The following is an 18,882-nucleotide window of genomic DNA, read 5'->3' as shown; positions in this document are numbered from 1 at the left end:
ATGAAGCATGAACAATCATGAGTGCTGACTCGAAATTGGTTTAAAATGTCTGATGTCCTCTATCCAGAAGTCAAGAATTGTTAGCAGACTAATGTAAAAATAGGGATTTAAATTAATCCTCAAATGTATCCTCAGAAAATTAACAGTATGTCTTGCAGTGGCTGCTACTGAGGCTTGTTTAGCAAAACATAAATGTTCAATAATTAATGGTTCTCTAAGTGACACCAACCATATGTTGATAATCATGAAGCTCTGTGTTGTGTTGTGACATGCTGCTGTTGTGCCAGTTTTCATCCATCTATATGTTTACATGTAGGTGACAGAAAATGTGCTTTAATTAACACTGTTAAAGTGAGTATATGCTAAACTGTGACAGTGAAACCAATTAAAAAATTAACTAAAGAATTTTTTTCAAATAAATGCTGTTCTTTTAATCTTTCTATTTATCAAGAATCCTGAAAAAAAGTATTACAGTTTCAACAAAAATATTAAACAGCACAAATGTTTATAACAATAAGAACTGATTCCTGAGCAGCATATCAACATATTAGAATGATTTGTGAAGGATCATGTGACACTGAAGACTGAAGCAATGGCTGCTGGAAATTATATAATATATATAATATGTTTAAGTTGTAATAATCACAATTTTACTGTTTTACTGTATTTTTATTTAAAACTTTTCAGGTTTAGTCTAAGTAGTTCAGATCCTGTTTACATTAATGCACACACACTTGAGATCACCGGCGGCGCCAGGGGGGGTCTTGGGGGGTCTCAAGACCCTGCCAAAAAATGCCTTGACCCCCCATTTGACCCCCCAGCCTCTTCCTGATTAAAAAATATATATATTCGGGATAAAGATCCAAAAATGTTTCTCTTCAAACTACGCAGAACAATAATAAATAATAATTATTTCGACATTTATTCATACACTGAACCGAGAACCGTTTCTGTCAGACGCGTCCGATTCGAGAACCGATGAGCTGATGATAACTGCGCATGCGTGATTCAGCGCGAAGCAGACTGACACAGAGCGCATCTGAACCGAACTGATTCTTTTGGTGATTGATTCTGAACTGATTCTGTGCTAATGTTATAAAGCGCGGGTAAACCAAAGGTTTGAATGAAGGGCAATCATCGCCAATGACGGCATTACATCGAGCGCAAAAGAACCGGTGAACCATTTTTTTTTTTCAGCTGGTTTATTTGATCGAATTGTCCGAAAGAACCGGTTCACTTGAGCACCTGCTCCTTTGCCCCTTAAGTGCCCTTTTGTCAAAGCAAAATTTCCTCAATTTTTTTTTGTAATAACATAAACTTTTGTGAATGCCTGCCCACGCCCAATCATAATATTAGTACAATTTATTAATAATAATTTAGCCGTAAATAAAATGACCAACATGATGACTGTTCACCTAACTACGACCTCATCCAACCGGGAAGATTCCTCATGCTGCACGCGCATTTTTTAATTGCTAGAGGATATTTTCAACATCGTGGCAGCTGGTAAGTGGTGTTTCATTCTCAGCGAAGTGATTTTGGTGTTTATTTACTTATTATTATTTTACAAGAACGATGTGATGTGAGAACATGCAGATACGTTGTTTATATTGCTGTGTGTAGCCTGTAGTGTAGAAGTAACACTAGCGTGCTGTTTGAGGGAGAAAAGTTTCACAGGCATCGAGGGGTCTGGTCTTTTTTATGTTATTTGAATAAACTTTTATTATATTAAAGTACTTATTTATTTTTAACACGTAAAAATAATTATCACAACACTGGTAAGGCTTATTCAGATTTTCTCATTCTCTGAATTATCATTATAAAATAAAAACAATTCAGAAATGAATTAAAATATAATTATATTTTAAATGTGATGCAAATATTTTTTCTACAATAGCAACAGTGTTTACAACAGCAAGACCACTTTAGCCTGTAAACTCAATAATATCTATCTGGAAATAAATGTAAAAATATCAATGTCAATAAAAATGCATAATATACCTGACATGAAAGTGCAGTGTGAAGGATATGAATAACAAATGTAGCCTGTCATTTGTTTACATTGCAAAGGTGTTTGTGTTGTTTAGTAGCAGAAATATGCAGTTATTAGCCATGTCCACTGTATTTATTGTTGGTTTTCATGAGACCCCCCTTGAAAAGACCAGGACCCCCCATTGCCCCCCCAATCAAAATTGTCTGGAGCCGCCACTGCTTGAGATCAATACATTTTTCATCTTATTAGGTTGAATACTGGTGCAAATGACTTGGCTACAGTTGCCATGGAGGGGCAGTGACCCTAGGAATATAGTTCTAAGCATGAACACTTATACACTGGCTTTAGACTTCCACCTATCTCAGATTCACATTACTCAGATTCATCTTCACTTTAGCAAAAGCTAATTTTGTGACATCACTAAATAAATTTGGCCAATCAACAAATAAGCTACTCTTCTAAAACATGCCTTGTTGAAACCGTTCAGCACATACGTTAGTATTTTTTAACTGCATAATATACTATATGAAAACGTACTTGTCTGAAAACATGTAGTTTACTAGGAAACTCAAACAGATTTGTCGGGGATAAAACCTCATACAACCAGGCAGAAACAGACTGACATTGGAGATCAGAGTGGCTAAAAAAAAAAACTACTCTGAAAAGCTGGAAAAAAAAAACAGAAGAAGAAAAAAAAAACATTTTCATCCAGCGACCCAGTAACAGGTCATAGGGTGATGCAGTCAACATGGGACTGCAACACATCGACAGCTCTGGGAATTATGCAAGGATCTTATTTGTGGACTTTACTTTAGCCTTCAATACCATCATGACTTGCCTTCTCTTTAGTGTTGCTTTCGTCAACGGAAATTATGACTCTGTCAGGGTTTGGCAAGGGAGGAACTCAAGTGCAGACAGGATTCTCAACACAAAGGGTTTATTACAAAAAGGGGAAAAACAAAACCCACGAGGGGGAAAACAATAGCTAGGGTAAAGACTAAATAACCAAACAAGACTGGGCAGACAAGATCAAGACACAAAACACTAACTATAAACAAACACTCACGGTATACAAAGACTTCTTCAGGGATGACAATACGTGGAACAGTTTGAGGAAACAATCACATCAGAGGTACAATGAACCGACGAAAGACAACGCACACTAGGAGATCTAAATAGGGGAACTAATCAAGACACGACAGGTGGCACAGATAGGACAATCACGACAAGACTAGGATAACAAGGGGGGCGGGGCAAGGGAACGAGACAACACAAGCACATGGCCCAAAGACAAGGCCATGTGCTTGTACACAAAACACGGGTCTGTCATGATCCTGCCTCAAGACTAGGGAAAATCAAGGACACGAGGGCAGAATCATGACAGAACCCCTCCCTTAAGGAGCGGCTTCCAGACGCTCCTCAAGGGAACATCAAACACGGGACATGACTGACATGACAGACTGGGACACCGACACAAACCAACAAGACATGACAAATAATAACAACGGCAAACATGAGTACACAATGGCAGGGTTGGGGTGACAAATCAAAAAAAACAAACAGGGAAGGGGAGGAGGCGGGACCACAAAGTTCATGGGGGACAGACCAGGGCGGGTGGGTGGGGTAGGAATCTTAGGAGGACAGGATGAAGGCTGACGACGGGGGGTACGGGCAGGTCTGGGTGGTGAGGGGCGGGGAGGGGTCTCGGGATAACTGACAGGGGACATGACAGGAGCAGACAAGGGACGCGGGGCAACACTTACGGGACGCGGGGCAAGACTTACGGGACGCGGGGAGACGACAGCTGGACACGGGGGGACAACATCTACTGGACACGGGGCAACATCTACTGGACACGGGGGGACAACATCTACTGGACACGGGGGGACAACATCTACTGGACACGGGGAGACAACATCTACTGGACACGGGGAGACAACATCTACTGGGCTCGGGGAGACAACATCTACTGGGCTCGGGGAGACAACATCTACTGGGCTCGGGGAGACAACATCTACTGGGCTCGGGGAGACAACATCTACTGGGCTCGGGGAGACAAAATCTACGGGACACGGGGGGATAACAGGACACGGGGAGACAACGGCTGGACACTCGGGACTTCTGGGGACAGGGTCAGGGGACAAGACAGGACTGACGGGGACTTCTAAAATTTGAACAAGACGGGACAAATAATCAGAAAAGGCTTTAGCAGCTAGGATAATTGGCATCTCCTTACGAGATGAGACAGACTGTACTAGAGTTTTTGCTGCAGAGTCGGCCGCGGCTCTCTCCTCCGCTCTCACGACTGCAGACTTGCATACAGCTCTCTTCTTTGCCGGCTCGGGCACGCCAGCGCTCACCGCTGCTGGCTCGGGCACGCTCACCGCTGCTGGCTCGGGCACGCTCACCGCTGCTGGCTCGGGCACGCCAGCGCTCTCCGCTGCTGGCTCGGGCACGCTCACCGCTGCTGGCACGGGCACGCCAGCGCTCAGCGCTGATGGCACGGGCACGCCAGTGCTCACCGCTGCTGGCACGGGAGGAGACAGGGTCACAGGACCGGCAGGCCCCTTTTTCTTCCTCTTCCTCCTTGGGCGCGGTGCAGGGGCCACAGCTGGGTCAGAGGCGGGTTGGGGGAGTTTGGTCTCGGGCAGGGCAGACTCGGACGCCGAAGACTCTGAGGCTGACTCCCACGACAATCGTCTCCCTCGCTTCATGGGGAGACTGCTGGCTGTGGAAGGCGCCTCAGGACTCTGGGGGGAATCTGCCTGTTCCCCCAGTGTTGTGACGGCCAGGAGACGACCCTCTGGGATCGTTGGCAGCTGGGTAGGTGGGGGGGACCTCTGTGGCTCCTCCTGGGAGAGGCTCTCCCACAGCCGGGCATAATTCTGGAGGATCCACTCCCCCTCGGGCGAGTATGGGAGGGTGACCCCCTTCCTGTCGGTGGGGGATGACATCCAGCACTGCCTCCGGAACTCCAACAGGTGTTGGAGCTCGGAGGACCTCCTGCCTGCTGAGTTCCTTTTTGGTCGGTTCATTCTGTCAGGGTTTGGCAAGGGAGGAACTCAAGTGCAGACAGGATTCTCAACACAAAGGGTTTATTACAAAAAGGGGAAAAACAAAACCCACGAGGGGGAAAACAATAGCTAGGGTAAAGACTAAATAACCAAACAAGACTGGGCAGACAAGATCAAGACACAAAACACTAACTATAAACAAACACTCACGGTATACAAAGACTTCTTCAGGGATGACAATACGTGGAACAGTTTGAGGAAACAATCACATCAGAGGTACAATGAACCGACGAAAGACAACGCACACTAGGAGATCTAAATAGGGGAACTAATCAAGACACGACAGGTGGCACAGATAGGACAATCACGACAAGACTAGGATAACAAAGGGGGCGGGGCAAGGGAACGAGACAACACAAGCACATGGCCCAAAGACAAGGCCATGTGCTTGTACACAAAACACGGGTCTGTCATGATCCTGCCTCAAGACTAGGGAAAATCAAGGACACGAGGGCAGAATCATGACAGACTAAATATCGTCGTCAATGAACATTTATCACCTGACGAAAAGGAGACAAGACGCAATGTAAATGCTTGTCATGTGACGATGACTATAATTATATGTATAATGCAATATTGTTGATTAATAAAAACGAGACTAAATATGGTGTATAAAATAAAAACTATGCTAAAATATCAAATTTTCATTGACCAAAGGAGACAAAATCTAAATGTTCTAATGTTATTTTGTCTCGTTTAGTTGCGTTATTATTTTATTATTTTGCAGTAATTGTGTTTCCTGTGGCTCACTTCAGGGGCTGCATCAGGTCGCACTGTGCAGACACTACCAACGTCACTTCCCCAAGCCCCACTCGCGGCATTATTTAGAAGACAAAAATAGTCATGGTTTATTCTGACTAAAGTAAGACTAAAATGCTCAGACTTTTAGTTGACTGAACCTTGACTAGACTAAAAAGAGTATGAACGTAACTAAAACTAATAAAAACTAAAACGACAGCTTCATACAAAGACTAGTCTAAACTTTAAATTAAAACATGGGCACCAAAAACAACACTACAGTGCTTCTCTCAGCCAAGCTGTCCCAGCTTTCTTTTCCCACCCCGATCTGTCAGTGGATCACCAGCTTCCTGACAGACAGGCAGCAGTTAGTGGAGCTGGGTAAACTCACATCCAGGACACATCCTCACTATCAGCACTGGTGCCCCCAGAATTGCATTTTCTCCCCACTGCTTTTCTCACCGTACACTAATGACTGCACCTCCAAAGACCCATCTGTCAAGCTCCTGAAGTTTGTGGACCACGCTACAGTCATCAGCCTCATCAAGGACGGAGACAAGTCTGCTAACAGACAGGAGGTTAAAGAGCAGTCTGTCTGGAGCAATTATAACAACATGGAGCTCAACACACTCAAAACAGTGCAGATGATAGCGGACTTCAGGAGAAACCACCCTGCACTCCCTCCACTCACCATCATGAACAGCACTGTGGCAGCAGTAAAGTCATTCAGGTTCCTGGGCTCCACCATCTCTCAGGACCTGAATGGGACAATCACATTGACTCTATTGTGAAAAAGGCCCAGATGATGAAGTTCAACCTGCCACAGGAGCTGCTGATACAGTTCTACTCGGCCATCATTGAGTTCTGTATTTGTCTAGAAATGTTTGGTTTGGCTCAGCTATGGTATACCAAATCAGACATCAGGAGACTACAACGGACAGTCAGGACTGCTGAGAGGATTGCTGGTGCTCCTCTGCCCACCTTTTAAGAACTTTACACATCCAGAGTGAGAAAAGGTGCTGGTAAAATCCCTTTTGAGCCCACACATCCAGCACACCCCCCCCCCCCACCCCCCTTTGAACTGTTGCCCTCTGGCTGACGCTACAAAGAACTGTGCACCAAAATGGCCAGACACAAGAACAAATTTTCTCCCAGGCCATATCCCACCTGACACCTGCCACATAACACCTCATGACTGCACATCTGTAAATAGCATATATGCACATTTACATTTCTGTCTACTGAAATGTTCTTTTTCTCTATATTGTATTACTAGATTCTTATTTATAACGTATGTATTGTCTATTCTCTTTCTTGTTCATGCTTCTATTATTAGTGTAACTTAAATTATATTTATGTCTGCACTATGTTTGTACTTTCTGTACTGGAAGCTCCTGATACCAAGATGAATTCCTTGTGTGTGTAAACACACTTGGCAATAAAGTTCTTTCGGATACTGATTGTGTTCACAAATCATGTTTGAAATCAATAAAAATTTTGCAATGCCATTTGGTGATATTAGTGGTGCAGAAATGACACACACCGCCTTGAAAAAAAAAAAAGACAACATCTATCAGATTGTACTATAAATAATCAGGCAATGATAGACATCAGGTAAATGTACACTAACATTAACATTTATTGGCATTATCAACAGCAATATGTTGACTTGAGAAACATTACCAAATGTTTTAAAAATGCATTGAATGTTTGATGTACTAATTAGATTTAAAATACAACATTGGCTGCCTGCCCCTGAAAAGCTGGCAAGCAGACTTTGATTTCAGTCCAGTCAGTATTTAGAGAAGCTTTGTGGCTTCTTGTAAAGATGGTGTTTTTGGCAAGATATATTACACAGTGTTGAAACACACTGACAGATTATGGTATTCTGAGAAACAGCTTTCCCCAGAAAGAATAAAAATATAATTAAATATCTAAACGCAGATCTCATCCTGATATTATTTTCACACTATTATATGAAGCGAAGAGAATTGTGTGGGTGGCAGTCTCAGCTCTTCAGGAAGGCTGTGTGCTAAGAATAGCTGTGTTACACAACGAGTGCATGTTTTTTTTTTTTTTTTTTTTTTTAAGGATTTCTCTTGTGGTGTTTGGAGATAAATATCAAATAAATTGAGCATACAGTATAAGTGGCCATATTGTCTATATAAGAGACCACAGTGTAGAAATTATAAATTGTAAAAATATATAAGAATTCACCACACTATAAATAGTTGTGTTTCTCATGAGACCAGGTTGCTATTGCGCATCTCTAGTCCAAAGCAATTTCCTAGCTCTGCTAGAGCATTCAGATAACAATATCATGATGCAACATAATTGTAACATACAAAGCCTTGATGACATTTCCTGCCTCCCACAACAAGTACACATATCATGTTAACTAAGTACTGTCCAATTATTTTGACAAATGCCTCACTAGGCTGCTTCTCAACCATTTGTCTTGACACACAAGCAGCATCACCTAGACAGTCTGATGGGAATACAGCCTAGTTTCCAACTCCTTTTTCACTTTTCAATCAGAAAAACTATAATATAAAGCATAGCATTTTTTTTTGTTAACTGTATATAATTTTAATTAATAAAAATGTTTAAATATTTTGATTTGACAAAGTTAATAAATATTAAATACAAAAAAAAAAAAAATACTAAATAAATAAAATGATGAAACCACATAAAAATAAAGTGAAAACTGAAAATATTAAAATAAATGCTCAACATATTAATAAATAATGTAATTGTAATGACATTGGTCTTGGTTTTACTTTTTATCTGATGTAAAAGAAAAATCATATCACTCACCACTAATTTGTGTAACACTTAAAACCATACAAAGAGAAAAAGTTGAAACTATTTATAAATGTCTTTGATTCTAGTGTGTATCATTGATGCTGTAGATTTGAATGTATGGAAGTGAACATATGAGAAATGTACTTCTCTTGACTTTTGAGACAGGAATGAAGTCTTTTGAGCTCTCCTTACACTCCGAGAACCATCTCTATGTAACGTCAGGATGGCTTAGTATAAAACTGTAGGCACTCCACATTTGACATCAGGGGTTTTGGAAGGGTGAAATTCACCTGGATGGGTTCAGGGAATGATCTTAAAAAGTAACTACAGTATATGCAGTCCATCTTGAGGGATCTGTTTATAGGAAGTAGATTCAAAAGTCCTCAGGTCAACACTGTTGGCAAGGTAAGACATTTCCCTGGAGATCAGTGTCGAAGTTGTCAAGAAAACAGACTCACAACTTGGAGACAAAGACTGAGGGTTATATTGGAGTTGTGTCAGTGTGTCAAATCAGTCCGATACTTTTAATTAGTTGTTTTTGTTTTCTAGATTATCAGAGAGCAAGGACTATGTGATAACTTATAACACTACAAAAACAATGTGCATTTTAATACAGGTGAAAACTACAAGAATGACAAGAGGAGTAAATTAGCACAATGAAATTTTTATTTTATAACATCAGTGTATTACACTGTATGTAACAAATTATCAATATTCATGCCAGTGTGGTAAAAATAAACACTTTCCCCCACCTCCCTCAGAAAGATTATCATAATATTTTTACACTGATAAAAAGGCAGTCTCATTTACAGTGAAAAAAGGAGCTTAATAAACTCAGTGGTCACTGGTTCCAAAGGGGTAAGAGAAGCCTGGGCAGCACTTCAGCAATGAGAACAGACATCTGAAAACATGCAGGTGTGAAAGAAAAAGAAAACTGACCCTCCCTCCAGTCCCTCTGAACCGCAGATCAGCTTGAAATCTATTTCTGTCCAGTTAGACGTTACCTATAACCTCAGCAGCCTTTTTTTAAAAACCAGGTTCTCGTGACAGTTTTGAGGGAAATGTATAATCTTAGACTTTACAGTGCCTAAAATAATATTCACTCTTTTTATACTTTGTTGTTGTACAGCACTAAATCTCATCGACTTAATTTGGCCTTTTTACACTGATCAAGTTTTTATCCTTATGACTCACCAAAATGATCATTGGTACGGCCAATTGGTTTGCTGTCATAAATACTTACTGTTGAATAAACAGTTAAATGGACTTGTTTGTTGTTTCTGGTGATTATAAATACCTCTATCTGCGAGGTCCAAGTTTTGGTGAGTCAGAACTGCGGCAGAACATAAGCCATGAGGAAAAACTAACACTCCAAGCAACTCTGAAAAGAGTAACAGAAACGCACAAGCCAGGAGAAATGGATGTGAGAAGATACACTGAATATCTCTTTGGAGTTAAATCCATGATTAAGAAATGAAAAAAGCTTTAGAAAATAGCATATGACTGATAATCCAAACTGGCAATAAACTGATAATCCAAAATATATCCTCCTAGATTGAGGTTTAATGTTGTAAAACAACACACACACACACACACACACACAAAAAATCTAACAGCATGGATCCTTTTTTTAAAGGCACGGTAGCTAATATTTGCTGACAGACTATCTATATTTGTGTTATTAAATAAAATATCATCGATCAAAAATTGTGTTAAATTAATTTTATTCATTATGGGTTCCATTTGATTTTAACGTCCCACATTTTGGTTCTACCCCCCCCCCCCCCTCCATTTTATAGAGACTGGAACTATAATAAATGGTGATTTAATGTGAGTTACATTTGCTGATTGTGGTGTAATGGCCAGCGTATATTGATAAAAAGAGGAAATGTTCTGTATTGGCGTGTAACGTCGTCATTAACAATGTAACAATTTTGTAATGTGTTTTTAATGTTTTAGTGCCCAGGCCTCTACCCTTTTGTGGGTGTGTGCAAGAAAAGTTGCAGCAAAACACTGCTTTGGCAGGCAAATATCATTCTCATTGGCATTAAGTTTTATACAGTTCAAAAATGCAGCATGCAGTCAGATGCAAAGTCCAGCGCCTCACTGGGCCCATGGTGCTCACCGTCGGCTCCAGCGTTTGTGAGAATGAGGCACGTCATTTCAAACCCTCCCCACTCTGAAAAGTTTCAATACCCAGTGGAGCTGAATACCCTCCTAGTTTCTGAAAACTGTGTGTAATCCTTGAAACAGGCACCCTGGGGTCCACGCAGTGCGTCAGGTCCATTTCATTACAGAGACTCATGTCATCTGCCACACTATTACAGCGTTTAGCATCTATTATATCCATCTCTTTAATTTCATGGGAGACTCAAAGAATAATCCTTTCACTGTCTGTGCTCCTCTTTACTGGGATGAATGACAGGAAAAATAAATCAAACCGAATGAAGGAGCACAGGACACTGAAACCAGTGAATGAAAACAAATCGAGATACATAATCGAGAGTGTTTTATTTTTTATGATGCTCCAAGTGTGTTATAAAAGGATATTATTATTGATTATTTTCATGATTCAAAAATTTTATATCAGCTTGAAAGGGATAGTTCAGCCAAAGATAAAAATTCTGTCATCATTTATTTACTACCTATATGACTTGTGACACAAAAGGTGATATGTTAAAGAACATACTGGCCGTTCTTTGCCATATAATTGCAGTTCATGTAAATCTTAACTGTCAAGTAACAAAATAAGAGAAAACAGGAAACAAAGTATCATAAAATTGGCCAGAACAACATCAACCTTCCTCATTTTGTGTTACATTGAAGAAAGATTCAGGTTTGGAATGACATGAGTAAGTGATGACAGAATTTTCTTTTTTTTAGTGAACTATTTCGTTTACAAAACAACTCTCAATTTGAAATAATGGGGTTTGGAAATATTATGCCCTTATTTCTGTAAATACAGTAAACTTTATTATATTTATTTTGCTCAAGTAGCAAAACAGAAAACCCAGTAAGGTTTTTATCAACATCCACTGGTAACAGCTAATAATGGGACACAGATATAATGCGATTAGCACAAAGTAACTAATGTCTTTGGCCCCATGAACATCATAAACTCCAAAACCATGATTAAACCTAACAATTAGCAGTGAGCTAATATTATTATCCAAGCATTTACAGTGATTAGCATGTGTTTATCAAAGAGGGAACCAAATTAGGGAATAAGTGGAGGGATATATGATAAAAGGCTATTGCATTGAAGTACTGTTGCTTGTTTATGGATTGCTTTATGATAGAACATTGTTATGTTAAAGTATCTATATTCAATAACAGGAAAACTAATACAACCACACTCCTGTTGTTGTTGTTGTATTAATCATAATAGTCTCTCTTCTGAACCCTATTCACAATTCAATATGTGTTTGGTATGAACATAACCAGAATGGATTAATAGCATACAATAGAGCTGATGGGAAATAAGAGGTGAAGGGGCATTAGTCATTATGCTATAAACCATCTAAAGCACCCATGGGTATGCTGATAAGCAGTGAGTCACTGCCTGTAGATATAATAATATAATATTTAGAAAGTTCCCCACAGCACTTTCAAATGACCAACTGAAAGGTTCATTCAAAACCAATACCTTAGTAGGCAGTTTAACGTGACTTTAGTTTGGGTGCTGGATTAAATGTAAAGGTTTTTGAAATATGCGTCTGGAAAATGAATTAAATGTGGGTAGTATACGTTGAGAATTTCTATTGGGAAACAATAATAGGAATACATTTCATATTTAACACACAATGTTGATGTCATGCAAAGAATTCAGTGCATGCCTGTATAATTTCCAAATGACCTGAATGTGTTCATGCTTTCCCAAAATGCAGGCCTCTCTTTGTGACTTGCACTTTGTATGTTTGCATAATTGATAAGGGAAAAACAATTAGTCCTACCATGCCAGAGCTAAATCCATCCAGCATGCAGATACAGTATATCTCTCTAAAATATGTAAAACTGACCCTCAAAAATTGGCCCATTTCTCTCTTATCTATCATAACGTTCCACAAAATAAATACAGAAAAGGCAATAATGATAATGGAATTTGAAACAGTGTTGGTAATAAAATGGGTTTTGAAGATCAAAAATGAGTTTAGTTATTGGATTATTTCCTAAATCACATCGAAGAAATCATCTAGCGAACAATCTTGCAAACTTCCAATCATTATGCTCATAAAAGGGAACTGCATACAGGAGGGGGACATACTGTTTATGCTAACTGTGTTAAAGGGATAGTTCACCTAAAAATGAAAAATCTATCATCATTTAGTCAGCCTCATGTGGTTCAAACCTGTATGACTTTCTGTATGTTGAATATAAAATCTTTAAAAAGTCTTGGTGTTTTTTTTTTTTCCCATACAATGAAATATATAAGCTCTAATGCTACTCTATGTGGGATCCCACTGTCATTCACTGTATGGACAAAGATAGGTTATAAATGTATCAGTATTTATCTTCTTTTGTGCTCTACAGAGCAAAGTAAGAATGTATTTGTAACGACATTAGTAAAATGATGACAGAATTTTCATTTTTTTGAGTAACTATCCAATTCAAATGACTATAGCTATTAAAAGACATTTCACTATGAAGAATGACTGATTGCATTATTAAACCAAGCCTCATTCTGCCTTACAGCAACCCAAGATCCCATGTCTGGGGCATCAAGCTGTCACTCAAAGAGAAAATCCCCTGAAATATCACCTGTTTAGAAGATCCCATGTGCAAGGTCAGAATAAAATCATCTCTGCATGCAGCCGATTCTGTATGCGTACAAGCACCTACTATCCATAGAGAAGATATCATTGGCAGGCCAGATTCCAGCTGGACATGCAAGTATATATTTACAACAGCAAGGATCCTCCCTCTAATCATCAGTATTCACCTTTCCTTCCTGAGTTTAAGGAAGGGAAGAGATAAAAATAGCATATCAATATCTAAATATAGTTATCCTAATTCAAAGGGGTCCGTTGTCCCCCTCCATTTCTGGAGTGACAGGCTGAGAAACGGCAAAGATGTCCTGGCACTGAAGTGTGTTTTTTGGCGAGGAGGCCTGAGGAGGTGGGGAAGGTTTCCTCTTCTCGGAGAGAAGTCTCAGAATCTCCCCCACCTGGTCCTCTAGAGCTGCTAGCCGACTATTTAATGTCTGAATGTCACCTTTTAGTTCCAGCTTGGCTTCGTGCAGATTGTTTTGAAGCACAGACTGAAAGTGAATCCCCCGAAGGTCCACTCCAGGGCTGGGCTGTTCGTACGGGCTCCTTTCCATCGAGCATCTGTCGTATGGGCTCCGTGAATCACCAACCCAGTCAATACGCAAGTCACTTTTTGTGATTCCGCTGTCGCAAGAGTCAGTCTTGTGTAGGGCATTATTTTCATCAGTTTCATCACTATTGTTACTGCTTCCAATGGGACCCCTTTCATTAGACCACCCACCCTCTACTTCCTGGCTCTTCCCATCCTGGGAGATCACATTTAGTGCCTGGGATACATCCCCCCATTCTTCTTCCTTCTGCTGTGGCTGCTTCTCTAGTTCCAGCTGAAGCATAGGAGATGATCCTGATACAATGTTATGAAAACGCATCCAGCCTCTTCCTGCTCCTCCTCTTGGTTTAACCGGACTTGTTACCTTTAGACAATTTGAGCCCTCTATGCCAAAACTGGGTTTGAGCTCCATAGCCTCATGGCTTTCACTCCTGTTCAGATCCTCAGTCTGAACATAGGCTAGGGGGCTCTGGATCGGGGTTATCTGTGAGACGGTCACAACGCTGGAACCACTGTTCCCGTTTCCCGAACCAGGGGCCCCATTTTGCATGGGGGCCACGTGCTGGTTTTGAAGAGGATGGTGGCCCTTGAACTGGGGCTGATATTGCTGCTGATGAATCTGGTGGGACAGTGGATGGAGGTGGTGTTCCACCTGAAACTGGTTCCTGTCCAGGTCATGCTGGGATGAACGCATCTCCTTCTGTTGCTTGAACTTTTGGAAGAGCTTGCGGACAGGATGGTCTACGGGGATCGACAACGTCACCTCGTTTTTGTGGTGTCTCCTCTCCTCTTCTTCCTTCTTCACATCGACAATCTTGCGGAAGACAATCTGTGGAGACATAACAATAGTAAGAAATCGGTTTGTTTGGAATCTTCTCTGAATTAATGAAATATAAATTCAAGCTCTAAAGAAACACTAGATGCTAAGAAGGCATGAAGAAATGTTATGCGGCTTAAATAATCCACTGGCTAATTACATCAGAGCAAGAACATATTTATCATGATTAGGGTTGCATAGATTTACTATTCCTCAACTATTCTTCACTCGTGACCTTTACATCCAAAGCAGAGGGGAATAGGTCACCATAACTCCTGATAATAATTCAAACCCCTTAGATATGGAAAGTAGTTTCCACTTCAAAGTACAATAATAAAAATGTTAAGTGTGAAAGTGTGAAATTAAGTTTAAATACAGAAATAAAGTAACATTTTGAATTGTGTAAGAATTATACCTTTAGGTGTACAAAAGCTTGTTACTGGGGCAGTACCCTTGAAGTAACATCTTTGTAACTTATTTACCCCTAAAAGTTCAAAGTTGTACCTTAAGGGTCCATATTACTACTATAAGGTTATAATGGACACCTTTTATAGGTATGTAAGGCAAAAATGTCCCCTTAAAAGTACTGCTCCAGTAACAAGATGTTGCATCGTTAAATTTACAATTTTGCACATTTGTTTTCTGACAGTGTGTTTGTGAGATCAGTCACACTGTGAGATATAAAGCCATAACTGTGAGAAGCAGTGTCGAAATTGTGATCTATAAAGTAGCATATATAAGAAAGAGATTTCCTCTGAAACCTTCCACATCATCCAGCTCCATCTGTCTAGACTGACTATGGGTAATTTCATGTAGGGATGAACAAAATTAGATTTTTGTCGATATCCGATATGCAGATATTTTTCAACAAATTTTGCCCGATACTGATATATTTCAGGGCTGTAACGATATGCGATATGAAATCGAAATCGCCATACGCAGGTCCACGAACCTAAATCGCGATGTGAGAAGGCAGAATCGCGACACACCCCTCCTAGAGTTATGCAATGCTACCACATTTTTTTATTACTATAAGTATTATTTGAAGTTAACATTATGAATTACGTTTGAAGGAGTCGATTAATGTGGATACGCGTTATGAGTCATTTTCTCCTGATAACCCCGAAAAGAACTGAAATTACACTTTCAGTTTTAATCGTACAGATAAGAGCAATACATCAATCGAATCTGTAAAGGGATTATTTTTTTGGGATACAGACATAATAACAACAAAACTTTGTGCACTTAAAAAATAAAGATAACAAACAAGGTGTGATATCTGCAGCCTTTGTCTGCGCTGATCTTCTTTGACATTAAAATGAAGTGTAACTCCGTGAATACTCAACGAAGAGACATGAGAGATATCTATAGAAAGCTTGACATGTTTACTTTTAAACTAAACAAGTGCTGCCGAAAACAAATATTCTGTGATAAAGTAATCCATATGAAAACAAGGCGATGTCCTTTTTTTCACGTCTCAATTCATTATATCTAATGTGATCACGCCCCCGCGCTGAACGCGCTACTCAGATTCAAACTGAAGCGCGCGGCTTGAATACGCCCACACAGAAGAAAAAGCAGCAAGACTGTTCTTCAAGTTCTTTTTATTTTACTGTTTGCTTCGCGATGAGAGGAATAAGACATAATTCACCCCAAAAAGATGTGATGTGGTTGAGGATTTGAGAAATGGATTTCCTCAGAAAAAAAAAAGAATGAAGTCCTCTATTCAGCAGAGATCATAAACATGAGTAAGTCTCTTTATATTTATTTATAAACTTGTACTAGTTTTCACATAAGGTGTAAACATTTTACTAGTTAGATTTTCCAAACTATAATTCCTGACTAAAATGTATAATTAAGTGAAATATTATGAAGTTTCAATAACAATATACAATACTATATCATTCAAAAGCTTGATGTAAATAATATAAATGTAACAAATAAATGTAACTGTAACAAATGTAACAAAAAATGGTGTTCTTTTAATTTATCCCCCCTAAAAAAACTGAAAAATATTCTCTGCTCTTTTCAACATTAATAATAATAATAATAATAATAATAAGAAGAAGAAGAAGAAGAAGAAGAAGAAGAAGAATGTAAGGGTTACATTCTTTCTTGTAACCCTTCCCTCTCAGTGACAGCTGACTGAAAGTCTCATTATGCAGCTCATTATGCAGCTTATTATGATGCCCTATGTCTTCTCAGGTGTAAATCACAATGATATTAATGATAGTTGACGCCTACTCGCATATGACTTTTACCAACAAAAAGTGTCTTAGAAAATTTTTATCAATATATTGTTTTCTGTGAGTGAGTAAACAAGATGATTTCCACATAATTTAGAAAGAAAAATTCTAGGCTACAAGCTCCAGTTCACAAAAGTCCCAGGAACCAATGTTCTTTATGCGTTTTATTGCCTTATTCAAGTGTTTTAACATTTTAAATGTTTCACTAAACATAAACTTTTTTTTCTCAAAAATACAATCATGTACATACATGCATTTCACATATTATTATAGCCCAGTTTGTGCTGATTACAGTGAGATTAGACTTTACCCATTTAGATATTTATAAGAAACTGAAAAAAGCACAAATGTCAGGGCATGACAAAACTTCTCCAGGCCCCAAAAATACCCTTAGACTCCAAAGGGTTAATAAAAATATATATTTTTTCCTCAAATTCCTCCACCGCGGAGCTACCAGTATCATTCTCAGGCCCTCCTCCCTCACTCTGTGAAGGGCTGGAGATATCAACGCAATCGGTGGGAACGCGTATAGGAGAACGCGTGGCCACTCGTGCGCCAGTGCGTCTATTCCCATGACCATTGTAGCCATGGCCTTGCCCACTGCCTGAACGGCACATCTCTGAAGACAGAGCGAGAGATCTGTGACAACACAGTTTTCTTCCCACTGCGTCTTGTAGCTCCGCCTGGTATGCTGTGAGCAGAGAGATGGCGTTCATGGCCCGGACTGAGAGAGCGAATGCTTTGTAAGCGTGCTCCATCATGCTTGACTGGAAGTGGTCCGCTTTTGATGTTAGTGTTGGATTCGCAGCCGCCGTATGCTTTGGATGCAGGTGCACTGCGACTAAAGGCTCCATGGGGGGCATGCAAAGAAGGCCTTCCTTCTCCATACCCTCCACGTCGAGCACAGACCCCCCTTGCACGGGCCTTTTACTAGTAAACGGGTTGTCCTTCCAGGTGACAGAAACCTCTTCCAGAAGCTCTGGAAATATTGGAAGGAGTTGTCTCGCTGCCCGTTTAGTTCTCGGCAGCCTTTTCCCCTCATAGCGTGACTTTGCAGTCTCGGCTACTACAGTCGGCCACGGAATGTTGAGTTTCTCCGCAGCATGTTTGCACACGTCCTGCAGATCCACACTAAAAAGCGGAGAGGATGGTGCCCCGCCCGCCCCCTTTGTGGATCCCGCCGTAACGAGGGGTTGTGCCGGTTGCGCAGGGGGGAGAAAAGGGGAATCCTCGAAATCCTCCTCCTTTTCAGAAAGAAGGAAATCCGATTGCCCCTCTTCCTCAAATTCATATGCGCATACATCCAGTTGCTCACCCCACGATAAAGTTGCCGTGGTGGGCAGCTCCACAGGAATAGGCACCTTAGGGGCGGGAACCGGAGCAAGACTAGCTGACATGAGGGGATCATTGCCAGACAAGCTAGCTTGGTGTGCTAACCTGCGACGGAGGCACTTCATTGTGAAACGCGTGCAGTGCTCACAGCAACCGGGACTATCGACCGCCATTTGAGCATGTTTCAGCTCAAGACATGCAGAGCATACCTGGTGTGTGTCTTTGCATGAGATCTTGTTCCCACATGAGCAAAGCTGCGGATCTCCCTCGCTAGCTACGGTAGTCTCCATTGCTGCAGTCATAGTCGCGGTACTGAATGACCCTGACAATAAGCTGGAATCCTGATTGAGGGGTAGGCGAAAGCGGCGTGGTGGCCAACAGATCGTCTATACGCACAGTACTAGAATTATTAGCCAGCAACCAGCCTGGAGACTAGTTGATAGCTAACAGAGTTGGGTAGGCTTCTGGCGTGAAGCGAGAAGAGCTTTTTGAATTGGGGCCAATTGGGGCCGGCTAAATGGAATTGGGCTTCTGAGGAATACGCAGAAGGGGCGTATCCCA

General features: G+C 40.5%; 1 protein-coding gene across 1 annotated transcript in view; it reads right to left on the bottom strand.

Moving 5' to 3' along the window:
• Positions 1 to 12,308: 12,308 nt before the first annotated feature.
• LOC113091778 (potassium voltage-gated channel subfamily H member 5-like) overlaps positions 12,309 to 18,882 on the bottom strand; it is an 86,341-nt gene continuing 79,767 nt past the window's right edge. The window contains exon 12 of the mRNA XM_026257409.1: positions 12,309 to 14,755. Within this exon, the coding sequence (XP_026113194.1) occupies positions 13,622 to 14,755 (1,134 nt within the window). The 3' untranslated portion in view covers positions 12,309 to 13,621. The remainder of the gene's footprint in view (positions 14,756 to 18,882) is intronic.

Source organism: Carassius auratus, unplaced genomic scaffold (genome assembly GCF_003368295.1).
Source record: "Carassius auratus strain Wakin unplaced genomic scaffold, ASM336829v1 scaf_tig00214289, whole genome shotgun sequence".
NCBI lineage: Eukaryota > Metazoa > Chordata > Actinopteri > Cypriniformes > Cyprinidae > Carassius > Carassius auratus.
This window is presented reverse-complemented; position numbering and strand designations above follow the sequence as displayed.